The 21817-nt window shown below is 50.9% G+C and overlaps 1 protein-coding gene and 1 long non-coding RNA gene across 2 annotated transcripts; both read left to right on the top strand.

Annotated features, from left to right (window-relative positions):
• Positions 1-1294: 1294 nt before the first annotated feature.
• LOC133279841 (uncharacterized) lies at positions 1295-11497 on the top strand. Its single transcript, XM_061474016.1, has 4 exons — positions 1295-1764; positions 9330-9494; positions 10434-10703; positions 11436-11497. Exons 1-4 carry the CDS (start codon positions 1593-1595, stop codon positions 11495-11497), a joined length of 669 nt encoding a protein of 222 aa, XP_061330000.1. The 5' UTR covers positions 1295-1592.
• Positions 11498-16613: 5116 nt separating this feature from the next.
• Positions 16614-21456, top strand: LOC133279605 (uncharacterized). The gene is made up of 2 exons (XR_009746923.1): positions 16614-17733; positions 21047-21456. It is a non-coding gene; the product is annotated as an uncharacterized LOC133279605 (long non-coding RNA).
• The last annotated feature ends 361 nt before the right edge of the window (positions 21457-21817 follow it).

Below are 21817 nucleotides of genomic sequence, written 5' to 3' on the forward strand. Positions count from 1 at the left end.
GCTGAATGCTGAGGCTCCCCCTCTATCTCCCCATCAGCTTCTCTGCTCAATCCACAGCCAAAGAAGCCCCCAAAAGGAGTCTTAAAGTCCTAAAAGCTTGCTCTGATCATGCTTGGATGGGGTGAGCATTTGAGTTTCCCTCCATCCCTACCTTTTGGGATGTAATGCTGATGCCCATGGTCATGGCAAAGCCCAAACAGCTTCAAAGCAGGAGTCCACAGGGTGGATAAGGCTTTGGCACCATGATCGGCATTGGTGATGCAGGGGTGGCTTCTGGTTTTGTTGGCCATGGAAAGGAAATGCGTATTTTTAGGTGGTTTGAATGGCAAAGTGAAAGGAAGACATTCCCATTTTGAGGAAAAATGGTGTTTTTCTGTTGGAAAACGTGCTTATAAGGGAAAGGAGCAAGAATGACTTGGTCTGCCTCTTCCCCCTGGAGGGACTGCAGATGGTCCTGTCGTAAATCTGTCACTAAGGTCATTTCATGGAGCAGGAACCCCACAGTCCAGGAATGATGTTACGGACACGGAAAGCTCCAGCAGCTCTGGATATACTTGTGTTTGGTATTTCCAAACCCCTTGAAGGCAGTATTCCACATTATGGGAAGTTCACTGGGAGAAAGGAGCCAATTTCAGCCTGGAAGGGCATGGAACAGCCGCTCAGATGGTATCTAATTGTTTTCATCCCCTTCCTCCACCAGCTCCTAAAGTCGAGGGGATTTTTCTTCCCACAAATTGGCTCAAAAAGGAAAAGAATTGATCCCAGGTTGGGATTTTTGTATTTTAAGTATTTGGGGTGTGTTTCTCTTTAGCACAGAGGGAACGTTGCAGCCGAGGGCCTGGCTCTATTTAAGATTCCCAAGTGTTTTAAAGGCGGCATGACCGGGCAGGGTGGCAGGAGGCACCATGCAGCGTAGGGACAAGGTTTTGGGGAGCATTCCCAGTGCTTCTCATTTGCCTGAATCCATATGGGGCTAACCTGCCTTAGGGTGCATGCTTTTTTTGGGTGTAGAGGCCCTTCTGTGTCCCTAGTCCATGGGTAGAGCAGGTGCCCCACTCTGTGCACCCACTTCCTTCAAGGTGGATACAGGGAATTCAAGGGAGAGCAAGCACCAAGGGCTATTAAACACAAGAGAGGTCTTCTTCAGCTTTGGGTATCTCTGACCATGTCTGTTCCCTCCTGGTGCTCCAGTAGTATCCATCCACTGAGTACCGGATGCTGGGCTAGAGGGATGGTTGGGATCCATCCAAGTCCTTACATCCTCCTTCACCTACCCACCCCATGCACCACATCTCTTGGCCGTAGCCCTCCTTATGCCAGGGAAGCTGAGGAGCAGGACAGAGCTATGGAGTCACACAAAGACAAGATGATGCTCCTGAGGTCAAGCAAGAGGAGGAGAGGTCCCAGAGGAGCCAAGCAGCCCGGTCCAAATATGGATCCACCACATAGGTCTCCTGCAGGAGCAGCCAGTCAGTGTTCCCACAATGGTGTCACGCTTCCCTGAATAACCAAGGCGTTCATACAAACAAAACAAAGAAACCTTCGGTCTCTCTGGAGACAGGTCCCAAACAGAGAGCCCGGCCAGGCCAGCGATGGGGCTGGATGCAGTGAATCACTGCAACCAGCTGGAGTTGAAGCAATTTGGGTCAAATATTCACCCTGGCGTCACGCCACCGACTGCTCCTGCGTTCCACTTGCGGTACCTCAGCTCAGGGGTTGCTTTGCTGCTGCTTTTAGTTATTGGTAAAGTCTTTGGGGTTGGAGGTGGGTACCTGCTTATGGACGTCCCAAGGGATGTGCTGTGTTGGGTTTATTCCTCTTTGTTATTATGTCAGTTTTATTCCCAGCTAATTCTTATTGCAGCTGAACACGAAGGACTGCAAGAATAGTATTAGCAAAGAACTTTACTGAGCTATTAATGTTCCCCGTGGGTGCAGAGTGGAGTTAGACACTCAGCAAGTGTATAAACAGCTCCATAAAACATGCCTGGGATATCCCAGTGCTGAGGGGCTGTGGGGAGACTGGTCCACCTCCGTGCACCAGTGAGGGCTCAGTGCAGATTCAGCTTAGCAAGGCTGGGCCCTAGGGACCTTCCTCCAGGATTACATCAGTAGCATGAGGATGCTGAGTGTACTGTCTGGGAATCCAGAAGATGAGGGGTTTTTTACTTGGAGATTATGTACGTGACAAAATATGTTCTTCTGACTCTTGGGCTGCCTGCAACAAGGGATGTGCTGCAAAAGTGATGTCGCCTGGTTTTCCAGTACCTGGGAATTGGCAGCTCTGTGGGCTGAGGCAAACACAGGGCTGGGTTCTTCCCATCTCTGCTCCGTTTGGTACCTGGTACCATTGCCAGAGCGGGGAGGTGTGTGTGTCTTCTGCAGAATGGGGACAAAACCACCCTGCTCAGGTTCTCTGGGCTCTGCTGCACCAGGGATACGCCAGGGATCCCATGGCCATGGCAGGGGATGGGATGCAATGGGGATGCTTGGCCAGCATTGCACACGTGGGTACCACTGTGAGGATGCTCTGAACAGGGCTGGCTTTATCCATGTCGTCCATTTCTCCTTAGAGCTGCTCATGCTGTTTGGGTGATGCTTTAAGCAGCTGTGGGATGCAGCTTTGTATGGCAATACACCCTGGTGTTTCCAAGCATTCCTGACAGGGGGTTGTATCCTTAAAGAGAGTGAGGTGGGAGAAGTAGCAGGGGGATGCCCTTAGGAACCCTGCCAAGGTTGTGAGGGCACACAGAGGAGAAGGAAGGCAGAGCAGGACATTGGTAATCAACTGTACATGGGCTCTTGTGTGCAGGAGCAAGAATGGGGCCAGGAGCTTTCCCTGTGGGGGACAAGCTGCTGTGCACAAGTGTTTGCTGGCAGGCTTGGGGGCAGGCAAAGAGGATCCGGTTCCTCAATTGGAGACTAGCTGGAAAATGGAGGTTTGCCCCCAGGCAGCTGGGGATTAGCCCTGGGGATGTGTGGAAGGAGGTGAAACATGGGGCTTCCTTCGGTCAGCATCACAGGGACATAGTTGAGCACCGGCCAACGCATCGCGCAGGCCAGCGCTCCGCAGACAGACTCCACCTCCCGAAACAACCGCATTGCATCGGGCTTGGCAGCGCTGCTCCCACTGGCAGCCCCCTCCAAACAGGCTCAACACTGAGCTCGTGCTGAGGAGCTGGAATAACCTCTTGTCCCAGAGGGCTCCAGAGGAGGGAGCAGGACTCACATCACTTTGGTGTTGGTATTGGGTCTGTCCCGCAGGTGCAGCGTCCTCTGGAGCACCCAAACGGGTAGGAGAAGGGGGATTGAGCTGAGCATCACCCTCACCACTGGGTGCAGAGTTTAAGGAGACTCCAGGTCTCTTAGTGTCTTTCACCACCTTTCTGGATGGAGGAGGGAAACTGGCACAATTCCTTGTCCCCATTTACAACCCAGCTTTGGTGCCTGTCAAGCCCATCCAGGGCTTTTGGCTGCCAGTGAGGGATGCTCAGAGAGCCTGGTTCTTCCAACCAGCATCAATGGCCAGCTGAGTCTGGGGCGTGCTGAGGAGTGAAGCTTCTTTAAAAGGCCAAAAAAAGCTCCCAAAAAGCCCCCAAAATTTCAACATTTCAGCAAGAAACTGGAATTTTAGTGTGGGGAAAAAAAAAACAAACAAATTGAAATATCAGTGGGGATCTTCAGTAAATCATTGAGATCCCGCATCCTCCCCAAGCACAGAGGAGCCTGGAGGTGCTCCAGAACTGCAGTTTTAACCAAAAGAAGCTAAAAGAAACAAACAAAAACCCACACTTGGCTGTGTTTTCATCATCCCCTTCCCCCTCCTGTTTGATCGTCTCTGTCTTGTACAAGCCTGGTCGAGGCAGATAACTGAGGATTCGACCCATCTTTTCAGAGTAGCCCCGAGGAAGAAAGCAGCCTTTGTGAAGGGGTTTCTGAAGTTCTCTGTTCTGGGACGGTTGGAAATAGCACAAAAACATCCTTTCTCACTATATTGTGTCGCTTCCAGCTCTGAGCTCCACCACGACCCAGATGTTTAGATGCTGATGCTGGAAAGGAAAATAAGAGCCATGGCGAGAAAGCCAGGGGAGGGGGATGCTGTGTGAAACTTGCTTCTAGAAACTGCGCTGGTTCGGGTACAGCATCTCTCTTTGCAAAGCAGGGAAGAGAACTGGAGAAGGAGACTCGGATATTATGGATTAATATCTTAATTTAGTTGGTTTAGCAATGACTTAGCCCAGCTGCACATCTCCATATGGGCAACCATATAGTTCAGCTTTAAGACAGTATGTATGTTCAGCCTCAAATGCATGCAGGGTTTGGTACTACTAAGCATCTTTTCCTGCCTTTTGATCCGATTCTCCCTGTTTCGCTGCATTTCTCCCCAGCTTTCCCAACTTCAGGACAATGATTGGTGTGAGTTCATCGGTCTGCTTTTAAAATTATCTCTATTCAGGAGGAGGAGAGACCTCCTTAGGCGGACGTGTGGGATAACTCTGTCATTACCTAATTGATTGGACAAGGAAAGTTAAGTGTGAAACTCTTCTTTATTGTCCGTATCCTCTGTCTGTCTCAGCAAGAACACCTCCCAGTGTCTGCTCCGTGGTCCCTCTGTAATAGTTCTGCCTCAGCAAGCACTGCTCCAGATGTCCAGGCTTGCTAATCCAGCCCTTCTAGAGGGGTCTCAGCTGGAGCGCAGCAAAGTCCACACTGATGTGGGAAGGGGGTGACCCACACCTCTCCCAGCCCAGCACTGGTGTCCATCCAGCTACCGGGACATGTGTCCAGCTGGATTTTACATTGGAGAAAAGGGACTGAGTGCACCCAGATGTTGACGGCAAGGGGGAAGCTGCAGCATCACTGTCCCCTTGCCCTGCAGTGCTGGGCAGAGGGGCATTAGTGGGGGTCACGGCACCATCTCCCACCCATCCTGAACCCGCCTCTGCCAGAGCACAGGTTGTCCTGGCCAAACATCGGAGCAGGAGGTGGGAGCTGACTCCAGAGGAGCGAGACGAGCTGCTCCGGCACTGACTTTTCAGAGCCTGAGCCCTGGCTCTCACCACGCTCCTGGCTATGGGCTCATCCTGGCTGCGGAGGGGAGAGGGGATGCTTCCATCCTGCGCTCTCCTGCCTATCCGAGGGGTTAGGGTTTTACAAACAAAGCCTGCAGAGGTTTTGCTGCTGGAGCGACGAGGCTGATTCACCGTCTGCAGAGGCAGGCGGCCACGGAGCAGCAAAACATATGGGCTGCAGGGTGGGAGGAGGAGCTGCATTCCCTGCTCACCCACAGACCCCGGGAATAGGGCATACGTGTGGGATGACCTGCACGGGGAGCCTGCACATCCCTGCCCTGTGGTCAGCCTTTGGCTCAGAGCTTGTCCGTGGTGCACGAGTGGTGGTTATTGCTTTGGATGGGTTGTGGGTCAGTCCTGCTTCCCAGCTCCTCCACAAGCTGCTTATGGTGGAGACTTAGATATCCCGGAGAGGACACCCCACCACCACCACCATGGGCTTGCGCGGGGCTGCACTTCTGCTTGTGTCTGCTGCAGGTCACAGTCCCAGAGGGGTGATCATGGACCCGCATCCCCGCTCCCACCCTCCCTTTATCCCTGCTCGTGCCTAATTCAATTTGCCTCTCCCCGAACAGTTCCCCATAGCTTGCCCATTAACAAATGGACTTGGCTGGAGGCCTGGCTGACCATTTGCACGCTACCCCTGCCAGCCGGGCACCCGCGAGCCGCGCCGGCGCTGCCAGCATCCCGCATCCCGCTATCGGCACACAGCCGAGCGCTGCCAAATCCCAGCGGCGCTGGTGCCAGCTCGGAGAGAAAGGGGTGAGGGAGCTGCACACAAAGAGTGGTTTATAGCCCAACCGGGCACCTGACACGGGGAGGAGGGAGGGCTGGGACGTGCTCAGCTCTGCTAATCCCCAGTTTGAGTTTAATGTTTTTTCTCTATATTTTAATCAAAAGCACAGCAACAGCTGGGGCTGAGGCTTTCCAGGAGATGAACTCATGAACAACTGTTCAAAATAACTTTATTCGTGCTGCTATTAGATCAGTCCACTGGGGAGTAACCAATTCTTTTGCATTACTCAAGGCAGATAAGGGCTGGGGCAGAGCCGAAAACCGCGTGCCGCAAGGGATAAAGGGCATCTCGTGGCTCGGGCATGTTGTCTGGGCTGCTCCATGCACCCAATGGGAGCCCCCAGCACCCATCCAAGCTGCCTGCATGGTGCAGAGGGATCATGCTGGGGGAAGCAGAGCAGGTTGGGGGTGATTGCATAGGGATGTGCAGGTGTGCAGGCACTCGTGTGCTGTGGGCAGGCTATTTGCAGGCAGCTCCGTGCCATTCATGCCTAAAAGCCAATTAACAGTGATGCTGCAGAGCTAATTTGTCTGTCTGAGGTTGGTCTGCCCAGCTTGTGCTGGCCACAGCATCAGCACAGGGGAACATGAAGGGTTCGTGGAGCAGGACAGGTCGTTCGCCCTGTTCCCATCCCACACATCAGTCTTCAAGCACCTTCAGCTGAGGAACGTTCCTGCTTTCCAGCATGACATCAAGCGAACCTGAGTGTGGGATCTGTTAGCCAGCAGGATAATGTCCCGAGGGAAAGAAAGGTGGAAGCTAAACCACTAAAAACTGGGCTGCGGGGAACAGGCTGCACTGGCCAGGAGACAGACTGCATGATCTAATAGGTCTTTTCCATTCCTCGCTCCTGTGACTCAAGAAGTCTTGTCACTGGGGATGTGTTAAAAATAGGCTGGATGAAACAGGAGACGGTGGATGTAGGGATCAGTCCTGCCTTGGCTGGGAGGCAGGTTGGTCTAACAGGACTTTTCCATCACGTTGTTCCATGATTAACTGAGACAAGAAAAGAAGAAAGGAAATTGATAAACACAATAGCAGTTCCATCCAGGGCTTTGCCTTAGTCAGGTTATTAGAGCCCTGACATCATGTCTTGAAAAGAAGACTGGAAAGAAAGCTCTAGCAGATAATATCTGCTCGCTGGGGATGGAGGGGGGCACCCATCCTCTTTGGTGGTCCCCTCCCCATAAAGCTGTTTCTCCTGTTTCTGCAGGGTCTCAAACAGGAGCACGTAGCTTCCAAGGACACCTCACACCTTCTTCCTCAGCCCTTCCTGCTGAAATCACACCCCTCCAGAAACACAGCATCTTCCGAAGGCATCAAGCTGTGTTGAGGAGTTTAATTCCTGCTAGGTCACTTCATCAGAACAAACCCTGGGGAGTTTGGGTTTGGCTTCAGCTTGGGGGGTGCAGTCTCCGCACAGCCATGGTCTCCCAATGGATGCTCCACATTGGATCAGGTCCTCACCCACACTTTGAGCTCTTCTGGGAGAGCTGGGATTCAGAGCAGCCTGAGCTACAGCTGTTCCCAACGGCCCCACACTCCAGAGGTGCAGCTCAGGTAAGACAGGATGTCTACATGATGTAAATCAGGATTTTCTCTGTCCCTTTGGCATGTATGGCCACTGTTGTGGAACGGTATGAAAGGCAGCAGTGAGGTCACTCAGAAACATCTCCCGGCCTATAGACTCCTCTCCAGCCCTCACCAACAGTGCCAGGAGCTCGGAAGTCACTGGTTTGGAGAAGCAACTGGAATATTCTCCTTGTTTTTCCTCTAAATGGTCTCCACGAATGGAAGGTCTCAGTCTGGAACCGATTTGACTCCAGTCACTAGAGCTGCTGCTACTGGGGATTTTGTAGGAGTCCACAAGGCCTTTAATCTCTTCCTCTACAAATAGGTGTGATGTAAAACCCAAATCCTGACCACCTCGTGGTTAGGAGCCTTGTGGCACTTCCAGCCTTGGGCTCCTGGCCCAACTCCAGCTGGGGAATTTGTGTTCTGTCTCTGCATGCATGGAAATCGGAGCTGCTCCCGTCCCGTCTGGCTGCTCCCTGGAACAGCCAGCCCCAGGGAAGGATGCATTGCAGGGGCAGGATTTGCTTCTTTGTTCATTTAGTTTCTTTAACATGATGTTTTTTGCCTATACAGCCCCTGTGCTGCCTTCCTCCCCTCCCAGGGCTGCTCCTTGTCGCTCACATCCAAAATCCCAAACAAAATCCCATCTATAAAGGAGAAATCCAGAGGAAGGCACACAGCTCTGCTGCACCCTCCAAAGGTCTGACCATCTCCAGCCCAGGAAGCAACCTGGTTACATCCAGACCTGGCGCAAGGCTGAGTGTTTCTGGGTTGAAATGTGTTAAAAAAGCTATTGCAGTATTCAGAGAGCAAAGGTTTGACCGTTGCACCCAGGAAGTTCTCACCATCCCTCTGCAGCCTGAGAAGGAGGGATAGATACTATAGATAGATGTTAGACAGCAAAGGTTGTGATGCAGATGAGATGTGCCTGGAGAAGCTGTGGCTGCCCCATCCCTGGCAGTGTTCAAGGCCAGGTTGGACACAGGGGCTTGGAGCAAGCTGCTCTAGTGGAAGGGATCCCTGCCTGTGGCAGGGGTTGGAGCTGGAGGAGCTTTAAAGTCCCTTCAACCCAAACCACTCTATGATTTTTCCTGTATTCTCTGTGGGCTATCAGGGCATCTTTACAAATCCTCCACATCCCCCCTGTCACGATATGCAGGCGACAGTGCCCTCTAGTGCACCATGACACCACCCCCCACCCCCCCGCCCTATCCCCCAACCCCTTTAGCACCACGAAATCAGCATCTCAATAGGTAGGACCATGTCCATGGCATCCCCAAGCCCCCCTTCCTGCTGTCTAGGGGTTCCTTCATTTGAAATCAGTAAGGCTCCTCAGCAGCCCATTGAATTTCTTGTTTCTGATGGGACCGTGGTGCTTCTGCCCAGCTGAAGTGTCCCAGCCCCAGGAATGGGCTCTCATGTGTTGGGGCTGCACTGAGGTGCAGGTGGGTGTTGCAGAGCAGCCTGGCACCGCAGGCTTCTGACCCTTTGGTGTTCCTGTCCCCTGTTCCCATACAAAGGTGACTCTGGCACGCTCACAGGTTATGTGATCCCGAGGGATCAGCTTCTTAAAATAATTTAGGTTTATGGTTGGACTCGATGACCTTAAACCATCATTTTGGGTGGTGCCTGGAGATGTCAGGACTGTCGGTCTCAGGTGTTATCCCTGCTGGCTGCTCCTGCAGGAAATGTTCATCTTCCCATTGCTGATGGCTTTTTTAGCATCAAAGAACAGTTTGGGTTGGAAGGGGACTTCAAAGCTCATGCAGTCCAGCCCCCCTGCAGTGAGCAGGGACATCTTCAACTAGATCAGGTGGCCCCAAACCACATCGAGCCTGGCCTCAAATGTCTCCAGGGTTGGATTTTTCCTCATTCTTATGCTTGCAGCTTCCTCAGAGGACAAGGAGGATAAGGTCTGTGGCAAACTGGATCCTGCACATTATGGAGCAAGTCATAAACCCCCCTTCTCCAGACTCAGGCACTGTGTGATGCTCCATTACCTGCCCTCACCTTCCATCTCTCCACACTTCTGGCTCCTAGGACACCAGCCCGGTGAGTTGTGAGCATCCCTGGATGATGCTTCACCTATATGTTAATTACAAGCATCTTGTAATTAACACTACTTGTCTTGCTTCTCTTCTCTAGCTCAAAATCTTGCCTAGGGATGAGAGAGGACATGGCTGGATGTCCACTGTGCACCCACTGCCACCCCAGCCTGTGCTGTCCCACTCACCATGGGCCTTTCACATCCACCTCAGCCAAGCATTGTATTCTGCTGAGGAGAAGTCTGTGTTTCCTGCCTGTTAAAGCAGTGTGGAAGTGAGGACTGAACTCCCAGCATGATGAAAAAGAGCATCCCTCTGCTCTCCTACCTGGGAATGACGAGGAGGTCTCCAGCAGGGGTGGGGATGGAGCTGTTTGGTAACACCAGCACACGGGGAGGGCTGTTGGCGTTCACAGCTCTCGGTGCTCTTTAACCACGCACACGTTTGTTTTCCTTGGCTCTGACAGGGAAATGTGCTCCTCGAGGACTTTTCATTAAGCAAAGTATTTATGAGAGAGGATGAAAATGGTGTTTTACTGTCCGAGGTCTCCGTCAGGGCCGTTTCTTCAGAGCTTTTACTCATTCATCTTGGCAAGGGCTCAGAAAAAACCTCTCCACTGAAACAAAAAGCTGAACACCCACATTCGGAGCCGGTTGCATCGGCCGGTTCCGTCGCCGGCATGGAGCAATGCCCAGAGTAACGACCCGATCCCCCGGGATTCAAAACAAAGGCGAAACACCTCCCAGTTTGTGTCCAGTGAAAAATAACGTGTCCATGACGTAAAGCGTTGCTGGGATTTGATGCTAATTTTAGTGGTCACCTTGGCTGCGGTCAAGGAAGTTGCCGGCGCTGCCAAGAGCAAATTTACCTGATGATGAATGAGGAATCGGAGGATTAAATAAATAACTATCAGCAACACCTTCTTTTTCCCCTTCTTTTTTGGCAGGTCGGTGTCATCCAAGGTCACACATTTGTGCAGGGGAACAACTGCCAGAGCTCAGTGCTTTCAAATCATCTTTAAGTACAGAGCAGCATCTTGAAGCTCTGGATTTAATATGCAAGACTAAAGCAGAGTCTTCCAAGAGTTCTTGCCCATCGGTTACGCTTCCATGTCGGCATTTCTCCCCTCTTTGTGCTTGGAAGAAGGTTTCAGTGAACGTCTGCAAGCATTCCTTGTTTTCCTACTCAAAATCAGTGCTAAAAAATCCCATCCTGGGTACCGACCACTCGGTATTTTGCCTTTTTCATGGAAAGCTTGGGAAGTTGTGCTCCGAGATGGAGAAAACAGAGGATTTTTTTGACAAAACACAACAAATCCCAACCAGCAGCAAACCCTTTTGTTTCCATCGGTTTTCGGAGCATGGGAAGGGTTCCTGCCCTGCTCTCAGCACAGACTGGAGCCAGACTCTGCTCCAGGGGAGGCAGAAACTCCCTGTGGAGAAGCTCATCCCAGCACTGCCCTGGGCACGGGGTTGTCTCTGCTTCCCTCTGAAGTGCACTGGCCACCATCACAGGATGGATACGGGACCATGAGCCTGGGGGAATGCAGCCATTCCCACCTCTTTATGATTTCATTACTCCAGGCAGGAGTTTATTAGGAATGAGTGTTTTCAGGCTCATGGCAGCACAGGGAGGGACAGGAAGCAGAGCATCGGGATGTGCCTTTCTCTATGTGCTTCTCAGAAAAATGGCATGAACCCTCCACAGGTTAATGGATCTGGAGGAAAAAGGGATCACTGCTCCAAAGACAGCAAGTGGAACTACCTGCCTGTCCAAGCTGCTGCTAATTGTTGAAAGCATTTTATTAAGCAAAGCAGCAAAAAAAGCAGGAACAGGAAGTTCTGTTGGTAAATAAAACACAAGTTTTATTTGATGTGATACAGTTCTGCACTTTTGGAGGTGGCATTGAAGGATTCTGGGGTTATTTTATGTTCCATTTCACCCGCAGAAAAAGAGGATGGTGAAAGATGTGTGAGGTTACAGAAACAGCTCAACTACAAAGGGAGGTAGACAGAAAATGTGTGTCAGGTGAAGCGGGAGAGATGGGGCACGGCTGAATTATAGCAATTCTCAGAGAAATGATGAATGGAAGCTGTAATTCTGATTGGGAAAAGGGGCAGATCATGGGTGAGGGAATAAAATCATCAGAAAAGCATAAATCAGAAATGTGGCTGATGGTTCGGAGCAGAAATCATTTGGGTTATATATAATGTGAATGTCTTCTGGAACATGATCCGGTGCACTGCATAAAGATCTTCTCTTCAGTCATGTTAAGGGGAACTTTCTCTATCACAGCTCCATTGACTGATGCCCTGAGAAGAATCCTGGCATCCCAAGGATGATTCTTCCCTCCATCCCCAGGCCGAGGCCACATTGTCCACAGGAGCTAATGGGAGCCTGGTGGAGATTCCCCCTGGATGAGCCAGCGGCTGGTTTCCCATGGGTAAGAGCTGGTGATGGGCAGGAGGCTCCTGCCTGCATCTCAGCAGGGATAGGGACTTCCCTATGTGTCTGCCAGCAAAAGCAGCCCCAGGAAGACAGGAATGGGAGATGAGGGAAAAGATTTTGCCAGCAGGTAAATGTTAGCACTATGTTTGTAAGCCTCACCCTTCCCCTTCCCCCAAAATAGGGAAATCAGGAAGAATCCTAGGCCAGACTGTGGGTTTATTATGGGCAGTGTCCCGTCCCCCACCTCTGTGCCCAGACTGGAGCCCCATGTCCCAGCCAGGTCCCAGATCTCCATGGTTGTGTCAAGCCCCTTGGCCACAATGGCTTGGGCAGAACATCCCTTATTCCTTGCTCTGCATTTCAAAAAGATGAGCGTCCCTGGAGGATTTTCTGGCATTTATGGAATGACTCCAGTTTGTGTGAGCAAAGAAAAGGAGTGGAAATGAACTGAGCATCTTTCCATGACCCGTCTCCACCACCACATGTTTCTCAAAGAGCAGCAGACTCGCAGCACCCCACATGTACCACGTCTTGTCCTGACAGCCAAGTTTGTCTCTAAACCTGCCTGGTTCCTTTGGGTTGGAGTCCATCTACCGATGCCTTTTTAAATGCCTCCAGGAGCCAAATTTCCCTTGCAATTGTCCTTTGGATTAGTTGGGAAAATTGCATAAGCCCTGAGTTAGAGCTGGCTGCGCCTCTCATCCGAGTGCCTAAGGCTTCATGGGGCAAAGCCTAAAGAGCTGTGAAATGCAGAGATATAACAGATGTTGACATGCAGTGAAAATACTCAGGGCAGGAGCCTAAGATAATAAATCTGAAAAATTAACACGTAGGAGAAGGCAAAAAGGAGCAATATGTTTTGGTAATCATTCTGAACTGCTGACCCCTCCTCCTGCAGCTCAGAAAGCTCTGGTATTAAGCAGATGTCATTCAAGCCATGATTAACACATTACTGAATTTCTCCAGTCGTTTCATAAAGCGTTTTACATAACATGCAGGTAATTGCTTCCAAATGGCAAGGTAACAATGTGGGCTTCTATGGATGGCATTGTTTCCAGGATCAGGTGAAAACCCCTCTTGTTGCCTTGATATCAGGTGAAGTCCCACTGCGAAGACATCGCGCTCAGATGGCTGCATTTCCCATCCCTCCTCTGAGCGCCAGAGACAAGGAAACAGGCTGGGAAGAGTCAAAGCCTTCAGTGTGGGGATGGTTTCTGCCCTTCAGATGTCTGTATGGGCAGCAAACGGGCCTTGTGGTGCAAAACCGTGCCCCAGGTGTATGTCTTTGCTGTGATTTCTTCTTCTTTCTTTACTTCTCTTGCCTTTTCTGTCATCACTGCTGAGTGCAAAGAGGCGATGGAAAGATCAGGGTGAATGGGAAAGTCTGGGCTGCGGTGATGGGGTGCTGCTCATCACAGGATCCCTTGCCCTGAACCCAAGCCAACGCTCGGAATCTGAAATCATCCATCATAAGATCAGGGAAAGAGTCATCCCAACCAGTTTATTTACTGGGGAACTGCCCTGCCGTGCAGCTGCGGGTCTTTGCTTTGCACCGGTGCAGGATCTCACTTGTTGTTTCAGTGTCAGTGCAGGAGCGAGGTGTGAGAGTGATGGATGCTCGGGGACGAGGGAGCCCGACAGGCTGCAGACCCAGTGCAGGCTCAGAGGATTGCTGGCTAACGGCTTCCAAGGCTGCAAATGAACTTCCCAAATTATTAGAGCTGGAGAACAGGATCCCTTTAAAACAACCAATCTGTCATGAGACGTATCCTGTGTCTGTCAGAGGCCGGTGGGACTCCGTTGGGAGAATCCATAGCAAAAATCCAGGGAGAGCTGTAAAATATGCATGTTGATGTGGTCGTTTTGACATGACATTTCTCTTTAGGCAGCCTTAAGGGATTTTTGCTGCCACTGAGGTGGTGCCATCTCTGCCAACAGCATCTCTGCTGTGGCTCTCGGTGCTGCTGAGAAAGCAGGATTGTCCTGTGGTCTTGTGAATGGGGAGAAGATGTGTCCCATGTGCAGATGCTGTCAGTGCAGTGCTCTGAGGCAGACCACAGGCAGCCAAGAACCACAGTAACATGGTTGGGTTACTTCATCTCGCTGTACTCCAGTTCCTTGGCTGCAGAAGAGGGATTATAACAGCAGTGATCCTTCCCAGACACTCATGAGCTCAGGTCTGTGATGGCTGAGGATGCACAGGTAGGTTCACCACAGGGTTATCCTTGTGTGATATTAATAGTTGATGCCAGAGCCGAGACCCAGGTTCCATGTCAAGACCTTGGGCACATTTTGGGTGCTTGAATGTAGGTGCCTGGTGCCATTGAGGTGCTCTGCAGGACCTTACCTGGCCTCCAACTGCTCTTCCAGCAGGCTCAAGTGTCCCATAGAACCTGCAGCTCCATGGTTTGTCCTGAGACCCCAGAGCATCTCACATGGTACCATTTACTCAGGGCCCTGGATCCCACCCTTGCTTCTCTGGAGGGTGGGTTGCACTGATGGTGCCCACTGCCTTTGGGTCTCGTTGGTAGTCACCTTCATGCCATGGGCTGATGGGAGCCACCATTTGTGGCACCAGCTCTGGGGTTGACTGTGTTGGCTTTCCTGCACCTGGGAAGTTTGGGCCTGTTCCCAGCACCGCTGCCAGCATCAGCTGCAATGGACAGAATGATTTATGGACACATTATTAAACCCGTATTTTCAGCCTCAAAGCATGGGGGAACCAGTGGGTGGTACAGGAGGCAATGTGGCAACGTGCCCAGGGAGGATGGGGGTGCTCTCAGGCCACCTGGCTTCTCTATGGAGATGAACAGCAACAAGGTTGGGTAACGGGCTGGCCCAAACCGCCAGAGAGGAGACACTGGAGCAGGTCTAGCCTTGCTCAGGAGGAACGGGTTAGCTAGGAAACATCTCCTACCTCCTCCTGTGCTTAATGTCATTCATCAGCTGCTTCTGCTCTCCATCACTGTCAGGCACGGAGTTTCTGCATGTGGATGGGCTGCTCAGAGACAGGGGAGATGCTGATGCTCTCCAGGGTGAGGGAAGCAGATGGTGAAACCCAACCATGCACTTTCTGTGAAGCATAGCGTATCAGAACTGCCGACGTGCCCAACCTGCCGGTGGGTAGTTGGGTGCGCTCAGCATCCACAGGGCTCTTCTCCAATGAGCTCATCCCAGTTTCCAGGCAAACACGTGGGAAACATTCACAGGGCACCTGCTCCTGCGCCTTCACACCTGGAGACCTTCTGCCTTCACCTCTTTGAACGACTGGCTGCGCTCACTCATCACCTCTGGGACCTGGCCCTGCTCCTCTGCCCTGTTCATCACGCAGCACCAGATGGGTCCCTCCTGCCTGCTAGGCAGAGGAGAGCACTGTGTGATATCATGGCCACGCTGGCATGGTGTGCACCCTCCTGGTGCTGGGCACACTGAGACAACTTGTGAGCATGTAGAGGGGCAAGATCAGAGATGAAGGGAAACGTGGTCATGCACAGCCTGGGATGGCAGTGGGCAAGGTTGTTTGGAGGAAGAAGACATAAATCTGTGGCTCTTGGTTGCTGTGTGTCCTTATGGGACTGCTAGAGATATCGGGGATAATGGCTATCTGCTCTCCAGTGCTTTACAGCCCACCAGAACAAATCCCATTTCCCTGCCCTCCAGTCCAAAGTCCCTGAGGTCAGGGAAGTGAGGTGGCAGCGAACAGTCTGGCATGGCCCAGTGTGGGAGCCATGCTGGGAGGAGCAGGGTGATAGCTGGATAAAGCTCTTGGAGATGGCTGATTTACCTTGACATTGTTGGCCTTTTCTTATTGCTAACATCTGTGATAGGGCAAGAGGTGTGAGGGCATCTACCTGTGCATGGGCTGCAGCACGGAGGTGACCTCTCCATGAGCCAGCACCGAGCAGCTCAGCGAGAGCACCGCTGTGACTGCTGAAATGGCCTGGCAGGAGGGCTTTAAATTGCTCGATGTCTCTGTACTGAAAAGCAATACCTGCTGAGATGAAACCGTTTGGCCTCCTTCCCCCTGTCTCCAAGGCAAACATAGACAGTTCTATTCATACCCACAAGAAATACATATTTCAGCATTTGATTCTTTTGCTGCGTGCTTTGTTTTATCTAGCGCCATGGAGCTTGGATGTCTTTTTCATCTCATATTGTGCTTTGGATGCAACCTCTTTTATTCAGCCCTCTTGCTGCCTTCATAAAGAATAACAGCGGCAGTTGTTGTTTTTTCCCCTGGAGCATGGGCTGCTGTAAACCAAAGGGAATCTTCCTGCTGAAAGAAGGAGAGGGCAGGCAGGATGCTGCCGTATCCATTTCCACAGCAGAGCTGCAGCCCTCCAGGCCGGGCAGTTTGGCTTTCTCGAGCCTTCATGGAGAGCAACAAATTGTCCTATAAAGGTTCTTTTCTTGCATTTTATTTTTCTAAGGAGACAGGCCCAAGTTGAGAACTTGGGACTCAAATCTCCTGCTCCTTAAATGGACAACAAAGTCCATGATGGAAGCCATGACACTGAAATCTAATGGGGTCTTCAGGTTCTGCCTCTCTCCCTCCCTAAATCTGCATCTGAAGCATCCTTTTCCTGGCTGTGGAAAGCCCATTTTGTGGGCTCAGCTGATGCCCATCTCATGCAGCCTCTCAGCAACTGTCATAAGGGAGAAAACCTTGCAAGGACATTTCTGCTTCTGTTCCTTTTGAGGAGGGAACACGACTTGGCCAATGTCAGACTTGAAGGATGTGGTCCAGCCTCACCTCCATCTCCCCACAAAGGTAATTTGGGGTGAGGATGGGAACTGCTGCCCCCAGCCTCTTCCTCTCCACATCCCACTTGGAAGTCATGCTGTCGGTGCACCAAAGAGCCAAAGGTCCATGAGCCCTGTCCCAAGGCATCAGCTCTTGCTGTCTGTGGCTGTGCTGCTCACATCTGTGCTTCCCCCTGCTTATGCCATTAGTTCTGCAGCATCATGCAGGAACAAGTGCAGCCAGTTTCAGCTCCACAGGTCACCAGGTGCTGATAAATTGTTTTCCTGGAGATCCATCACTTCCCATTTGCTATGTGAAACACCTGGGCTGCCTGCATGGAATAGCTCTGCTGGATACCGAGGAGATGTTCCCATCCATGATCATGCTCGAGGCACTTCGGGAAACAGTAAGAAAATCAGGGCCCCACATTAAGAGAGGGAAAAGGCTGGGTGGCGAGACCTGGACATGCTCCTTTCCACTCCCTCTTCCCTTTCCTTCCTTCCTTCACAGGCCTTGCTCTGTTCCTGGACGTGGACAGTGTCCAGGGCAATGTGTGTTGGAGCTGTCTAAGATGCAACAAAGAACTTCCCTTAGGCCTGAATTATGCAGATCCTCCCATTTTAGTTATTTCCACCCTGGTTATAAATAATGTGCTAAGCAGAACTTTCTTCATCCGGAAACCTTTAGGAACTGGTTCCCAGTCATCCAGTTTGGATTATGTCCCAAACAGGTTGCTGCAAACCACACCATCCTTTCCCTATTGGGGTTATTGCCGTGGTGATTTCCAGTGACCATGAATGATGCTGGGAGCAGGAACATCTTGTGGCAATATGTTGCCCTTGAACCTTGAGTTGGGGATCGTGGGGTTTAAGGCATTTGAAAGCTGTGTCTGGAATCTGTGACTCGTGTAGTGCTCTGACATGAGAGAAGGGATGCTTTGAACCATGGTGGCTGTGGGAGTTCACCAGAGCAGCTCTGCTGGGACTCCTGGTATCTGCAAGGCAGCGTCCAACAACACCCTTCCCAGCTCTACGCTCTGGCCCTTCATGCCCAGGTAAATACATTAACCTTAGGTTTTCAAACAGATCAGCCTCTCTTTGTCTTGGACTGCCCAAAAGTGAGGCCAAGGCTGCCCTGACTCTTGTTTTCCCAGTTGCAAAGGGCCAGGTGAGGGATGGCCGGCCTCATCCCTGCTAATGGAGCCGCAAATCCAACCCTCTGGCAGGCAGGGCAGGATGGGCAGGGTTGGGAACAGCATCTCTTTGGCCACATGCGTCTCTTCAGCTGCACAGACCACCGAAGACAAATGAACTGGAGGAAGCATTTCCTCTTCCTAAGGCTCACACCCGGGAGGTTTCTGTTCACAGTGTAGGTCAAGAGTTGAAAAATGAAGAAGAAAGGAAAACAGATAGAAAGATCCATCTTCCCTTATAAAATCCCCAGGGCAGGGGGCATTTGGAAGTCATTTTTCACTGAGCTGAGAGCTGTTGCTGGCCCTTTAGGAGACATTATTCTCTTCTCAGACCTCATAGTTTAGGACATGGGGAAGTGTTTTCCCTCCGTCGTCTTGTGCGTTGGAAGGGGAGCGTTATCCTGGGTGCAGGACACGTTGCATTTTCCTTCACGTGGTTTGGGCTTTGGGCAAGGTGGAGCTCAGTGAAAGTTGCTCTGTTCTCTGTGCGTAAACACTTTAAATGCATCAGGGCTGAGATGCAAAAAGAAATGAGAGGCTTGGACTTGCTGGCATTAATGCACAGGTTAAGAGAGACAGCATTTAAGGGGAGAAAACCCATGCAAGAAGAGGAAGAACTCCAGCATGGCTAAAGGGAATCTAAAGAGAATTTCTTTCTGGAAGGAATTCAAGAAAACTATTTTCCTTCTGTGTTTCTGTCTCTCTTCTTCTGGCTTATAAAACCACCTTGGCTCGGGTACTCCATCAGCTGTGCCTTTTATTAGAAACCCCTGCTCCGGTTGTGCGGATTTCATGCTGTTACATGAAAGTAAAATTTTATGGCCAGAAGCTGAAATTGGGAAGGAAACTTTTTGTTGTTGTTGTTGTTGTCAAGGCCTGCATTTTGTTGGTAGTCCTGAGGGGTTATTTATTTGCGCTCTTTCTAAAGCTCGGCCAACTCCTCCGGGCTGTTGTGGGGATGCTCGTTCCAAACAGGTGCTAACGTAGGGGAGGCTGAGCCCTGCACAGAGCAAGGGGATGGGTGATGTCCCCCCTCTGGTGCTGTGGTCACCTGCAGCAAGCAGGGGTTTCATGGCTCTTTAGAATAGGAGAGCAAATGTTCCATTGCATGGGACACAGGTCCTGGGTGTCCAGATTGCAGTGGGCTTGTGATGGGAGCAAAGTAACTGTGCAGAAGCGTGAGTGAGCTATCAAAGTGACAGAGGGGAGACTGAGATGAGCTCTTAGGCAGAAGCTCTTCCCTGTGAGGGTGCTGAGGCGCTGGCACAGGGTGCCCAGAGAAGCTGTGGCTGCCCCATCCCTGGCAGTGCTCAAGGCCAGGTTGGACACAGGGGCTTGGAGCAAGCTGCTCTAGTGGGAGGTGGCAGGGGCTGGACTGGATGAGCTTTAAGCTCCCTTCCAACCCAAACCCTTCTATGATTCTGTTCTTTCCTCTCAGCCCACCCTGTAAATCCGAACCTGATGGATGATGGTTTGCTTTGAGCCCATATTCAACCCCAGCTGCTTGTTGGCTGGGTAGTGCCAGCACACCACAGCGTGCCAGGAGTGGAGCTGGGCGCCTGCCATGTCCCTGCTCCAGAGACACTCACCATGGTTGGGATGGGGGATGTAGGTCAAGCCCCATGGCCCCTCCGTTTCCTTCCAGCCCAAAAGTCTGTGCAACCTACTCCTGCCCTTGGAAGATTTACGGAGCAGCAGTAAGTATTTCACCAGCTCTTTATTAATAATGCAGCAATAAAAAAGGTGCAGCCTTTCTTTCCAAGGACTTGCAGAGCCCTTAATAATCCAAGGAGGGATTTGGCTCCCCTCAATAGATAGCCTACCGGTGGGCATGCTTTACAGCCCCTTTGTTGGAGCAGGGCTGTTCCCCCATCATCAAAGTGCGAACTGAGGCTCTGTGATGGGCTAGTCCATAAATCTCTCCCCTCTAATCCTTTCCTTTCTACTGTTCCCGATCTGGGGGAGGAGGGGATGGACTGGACTAGGCAGGCCAGAGCTTTAACCCTTTGTGCTTTTGGGGATCTTCTCCTTCGGAGCAGAAGAAGAGGGTGAGTGGAAGGGGGGTTGTTGCACAGCAGCTTTTTAGAAGCAGGGAGTTATATTCAGCAATTAAACCCCAAATGACAGTTTAAAGAGCTCCTCTGGAAGTTTAATAAGTCCACCACTGTATATAAGAAATAAATCTGGCTGCATTACAATCACTTCAAACTACTTAAGCAATAAATGCAGAACTCTGCTCTTATTCGAGCATTATATGGGTAACGTTGCTTCACTCCTCACTTGGTTTCCAGGGCTGGGATGCCAGAGGAGGACCCAGCTCAGCATTCGGAGCCAAATCAACGTTGTGAACATCACAGGTCTGTGGGAAGGGGTGATGCAGTGCTTCGGTTTGGGGCCACATTGAGTGTGAGGCCAACACTAAACACTTGTGGGCTTGGAAGAGGTGAAGAAGCCATCTGAGTCTAATGCCAGAATCTCCTGTTGCGCTGTGGGTGGTGATGTGTAAGGCTCCCAAAAGAGGTGTTGCATCCTGACTGCCTGAAGGCTGATCATCTTAGATGTGGAGGTGATGGGGGAGCTAGGTCAGACAGTGATCTTGACCTTCAGGTGTTTGTGCAGACACCTTCATCAAGGCCAGGTTTGATTGACTGGACTGGTGCTGTCATGCTGTGACACCGAACCATTTCTCGGTTGTGAGTGGGTTTCTACCCCCCCACTGGAGGTCAGGAACAGGTATGAGGTCCATCAGTGGTCACCCGAGGTTCATGCAGGGAATCTGGGAGCAGACCTTGAGTGTCATGCAATCTGCTACACCAGTTTCCAACCCCTCCTGGCCCCGTTGCCTTAAGTATGCCCAGTACGGGATACCTGTGTGCCAAAGAAAGATGGGGGCAAGGCCAGGGCAGGATCTGCTGGTCCCGTCCTCCTTCTTCCCCTCCAGCTGCCCCATCTCCATCTTTTAGGCACTGCAATGGTTGAAAAGTGAACTTTGGGTGTATTTTATCATGAAGGATCCCGGGCTTTTTAAGCCCAGCTTTATAAGCAGTGCTGAAAGGTCCTGCATCGGGCAGAGGTCTGCTTTTGAAATTGAACAAATTGTGGGTTTATGGCTCCCGTGGGGGGGGTTGTGCTGTAAATCTCCCAGCATTTATCACATCTGTTCTTTCCCAACCAGGCTACCAGCGTCCCGAGGAGGAGAGGGAGCAGGAGCTGACACTTCCTGACACTGGCTGCTCTCCCGGCCCCCGGGAGCTCCTCAGGAATGGTTTTAAAGTAATATTTATGGATGATCCTGGTGGATCGGGCCCTAAAAGGCACAGAGAAAGGGCTGTTGTTCATTACCATTTGGAAACTGTGCACCGAGGAGTTCCCTGCGGAGGGGCAAAAGAAATGGAGTGAAAGTGAAGCAGCTTTCAAGTTAATCCAGATCTTTTTGAGCATTGTTGTGTTGGTAAAACTCGGAACCTTATTTTTGATGAAGAAAAAAAGAATTGCATTTTTGGGGATGGTTTTCCTCAAAATGGTTTTCTTTCCACGATTCCATGCTGAGATGCCTTAGCAAAGATATTTGTTCTTACTGATATATGGATACGTGGTTGAGTTTTGGTCTTTGTTCATACACATCTCCATGCTAAAACAATCTGTCTGCTTCAGCTAATATATTAGGAATATATTAATATAGGAATATGTTAGTATAGGAATATAATAATGATATATTAATATAAGAATATAATCATATACAAATATAGGAATATAATAATATATTCATATAGGAATATAATACTATAGGAATAACTTCAGTTTGGTGGTTTTTCCTGAAGGTAACTTCCTTATTGCCACAAACCATTGAGTTTCCATTTGATAAAGCTCTTCTGAAAGCCTTGGACTCACAGTGATGTTCTCCAAGTTAAACTTCCCCATCTCAGTCAATAACAGACCTTTCACC

This window comes from Pezoporus flaviventris, unplaced genomic scaffold (genome assembly GCF_033815535.1).
Source record: "Pezoporus flaviventris isolate CSIRO_AGI_PZ_B2104156 unplaced genomic scaffold, CSIRO_AGI_Pfla_v1 ptg000078l, whole genome shotgun sequence".
NCBI lineage: Eukaryota > Metazoa > Chordata > Aves > Psittaciformes > Psittacidae > Pezoporus > Pezoporus flaviventris.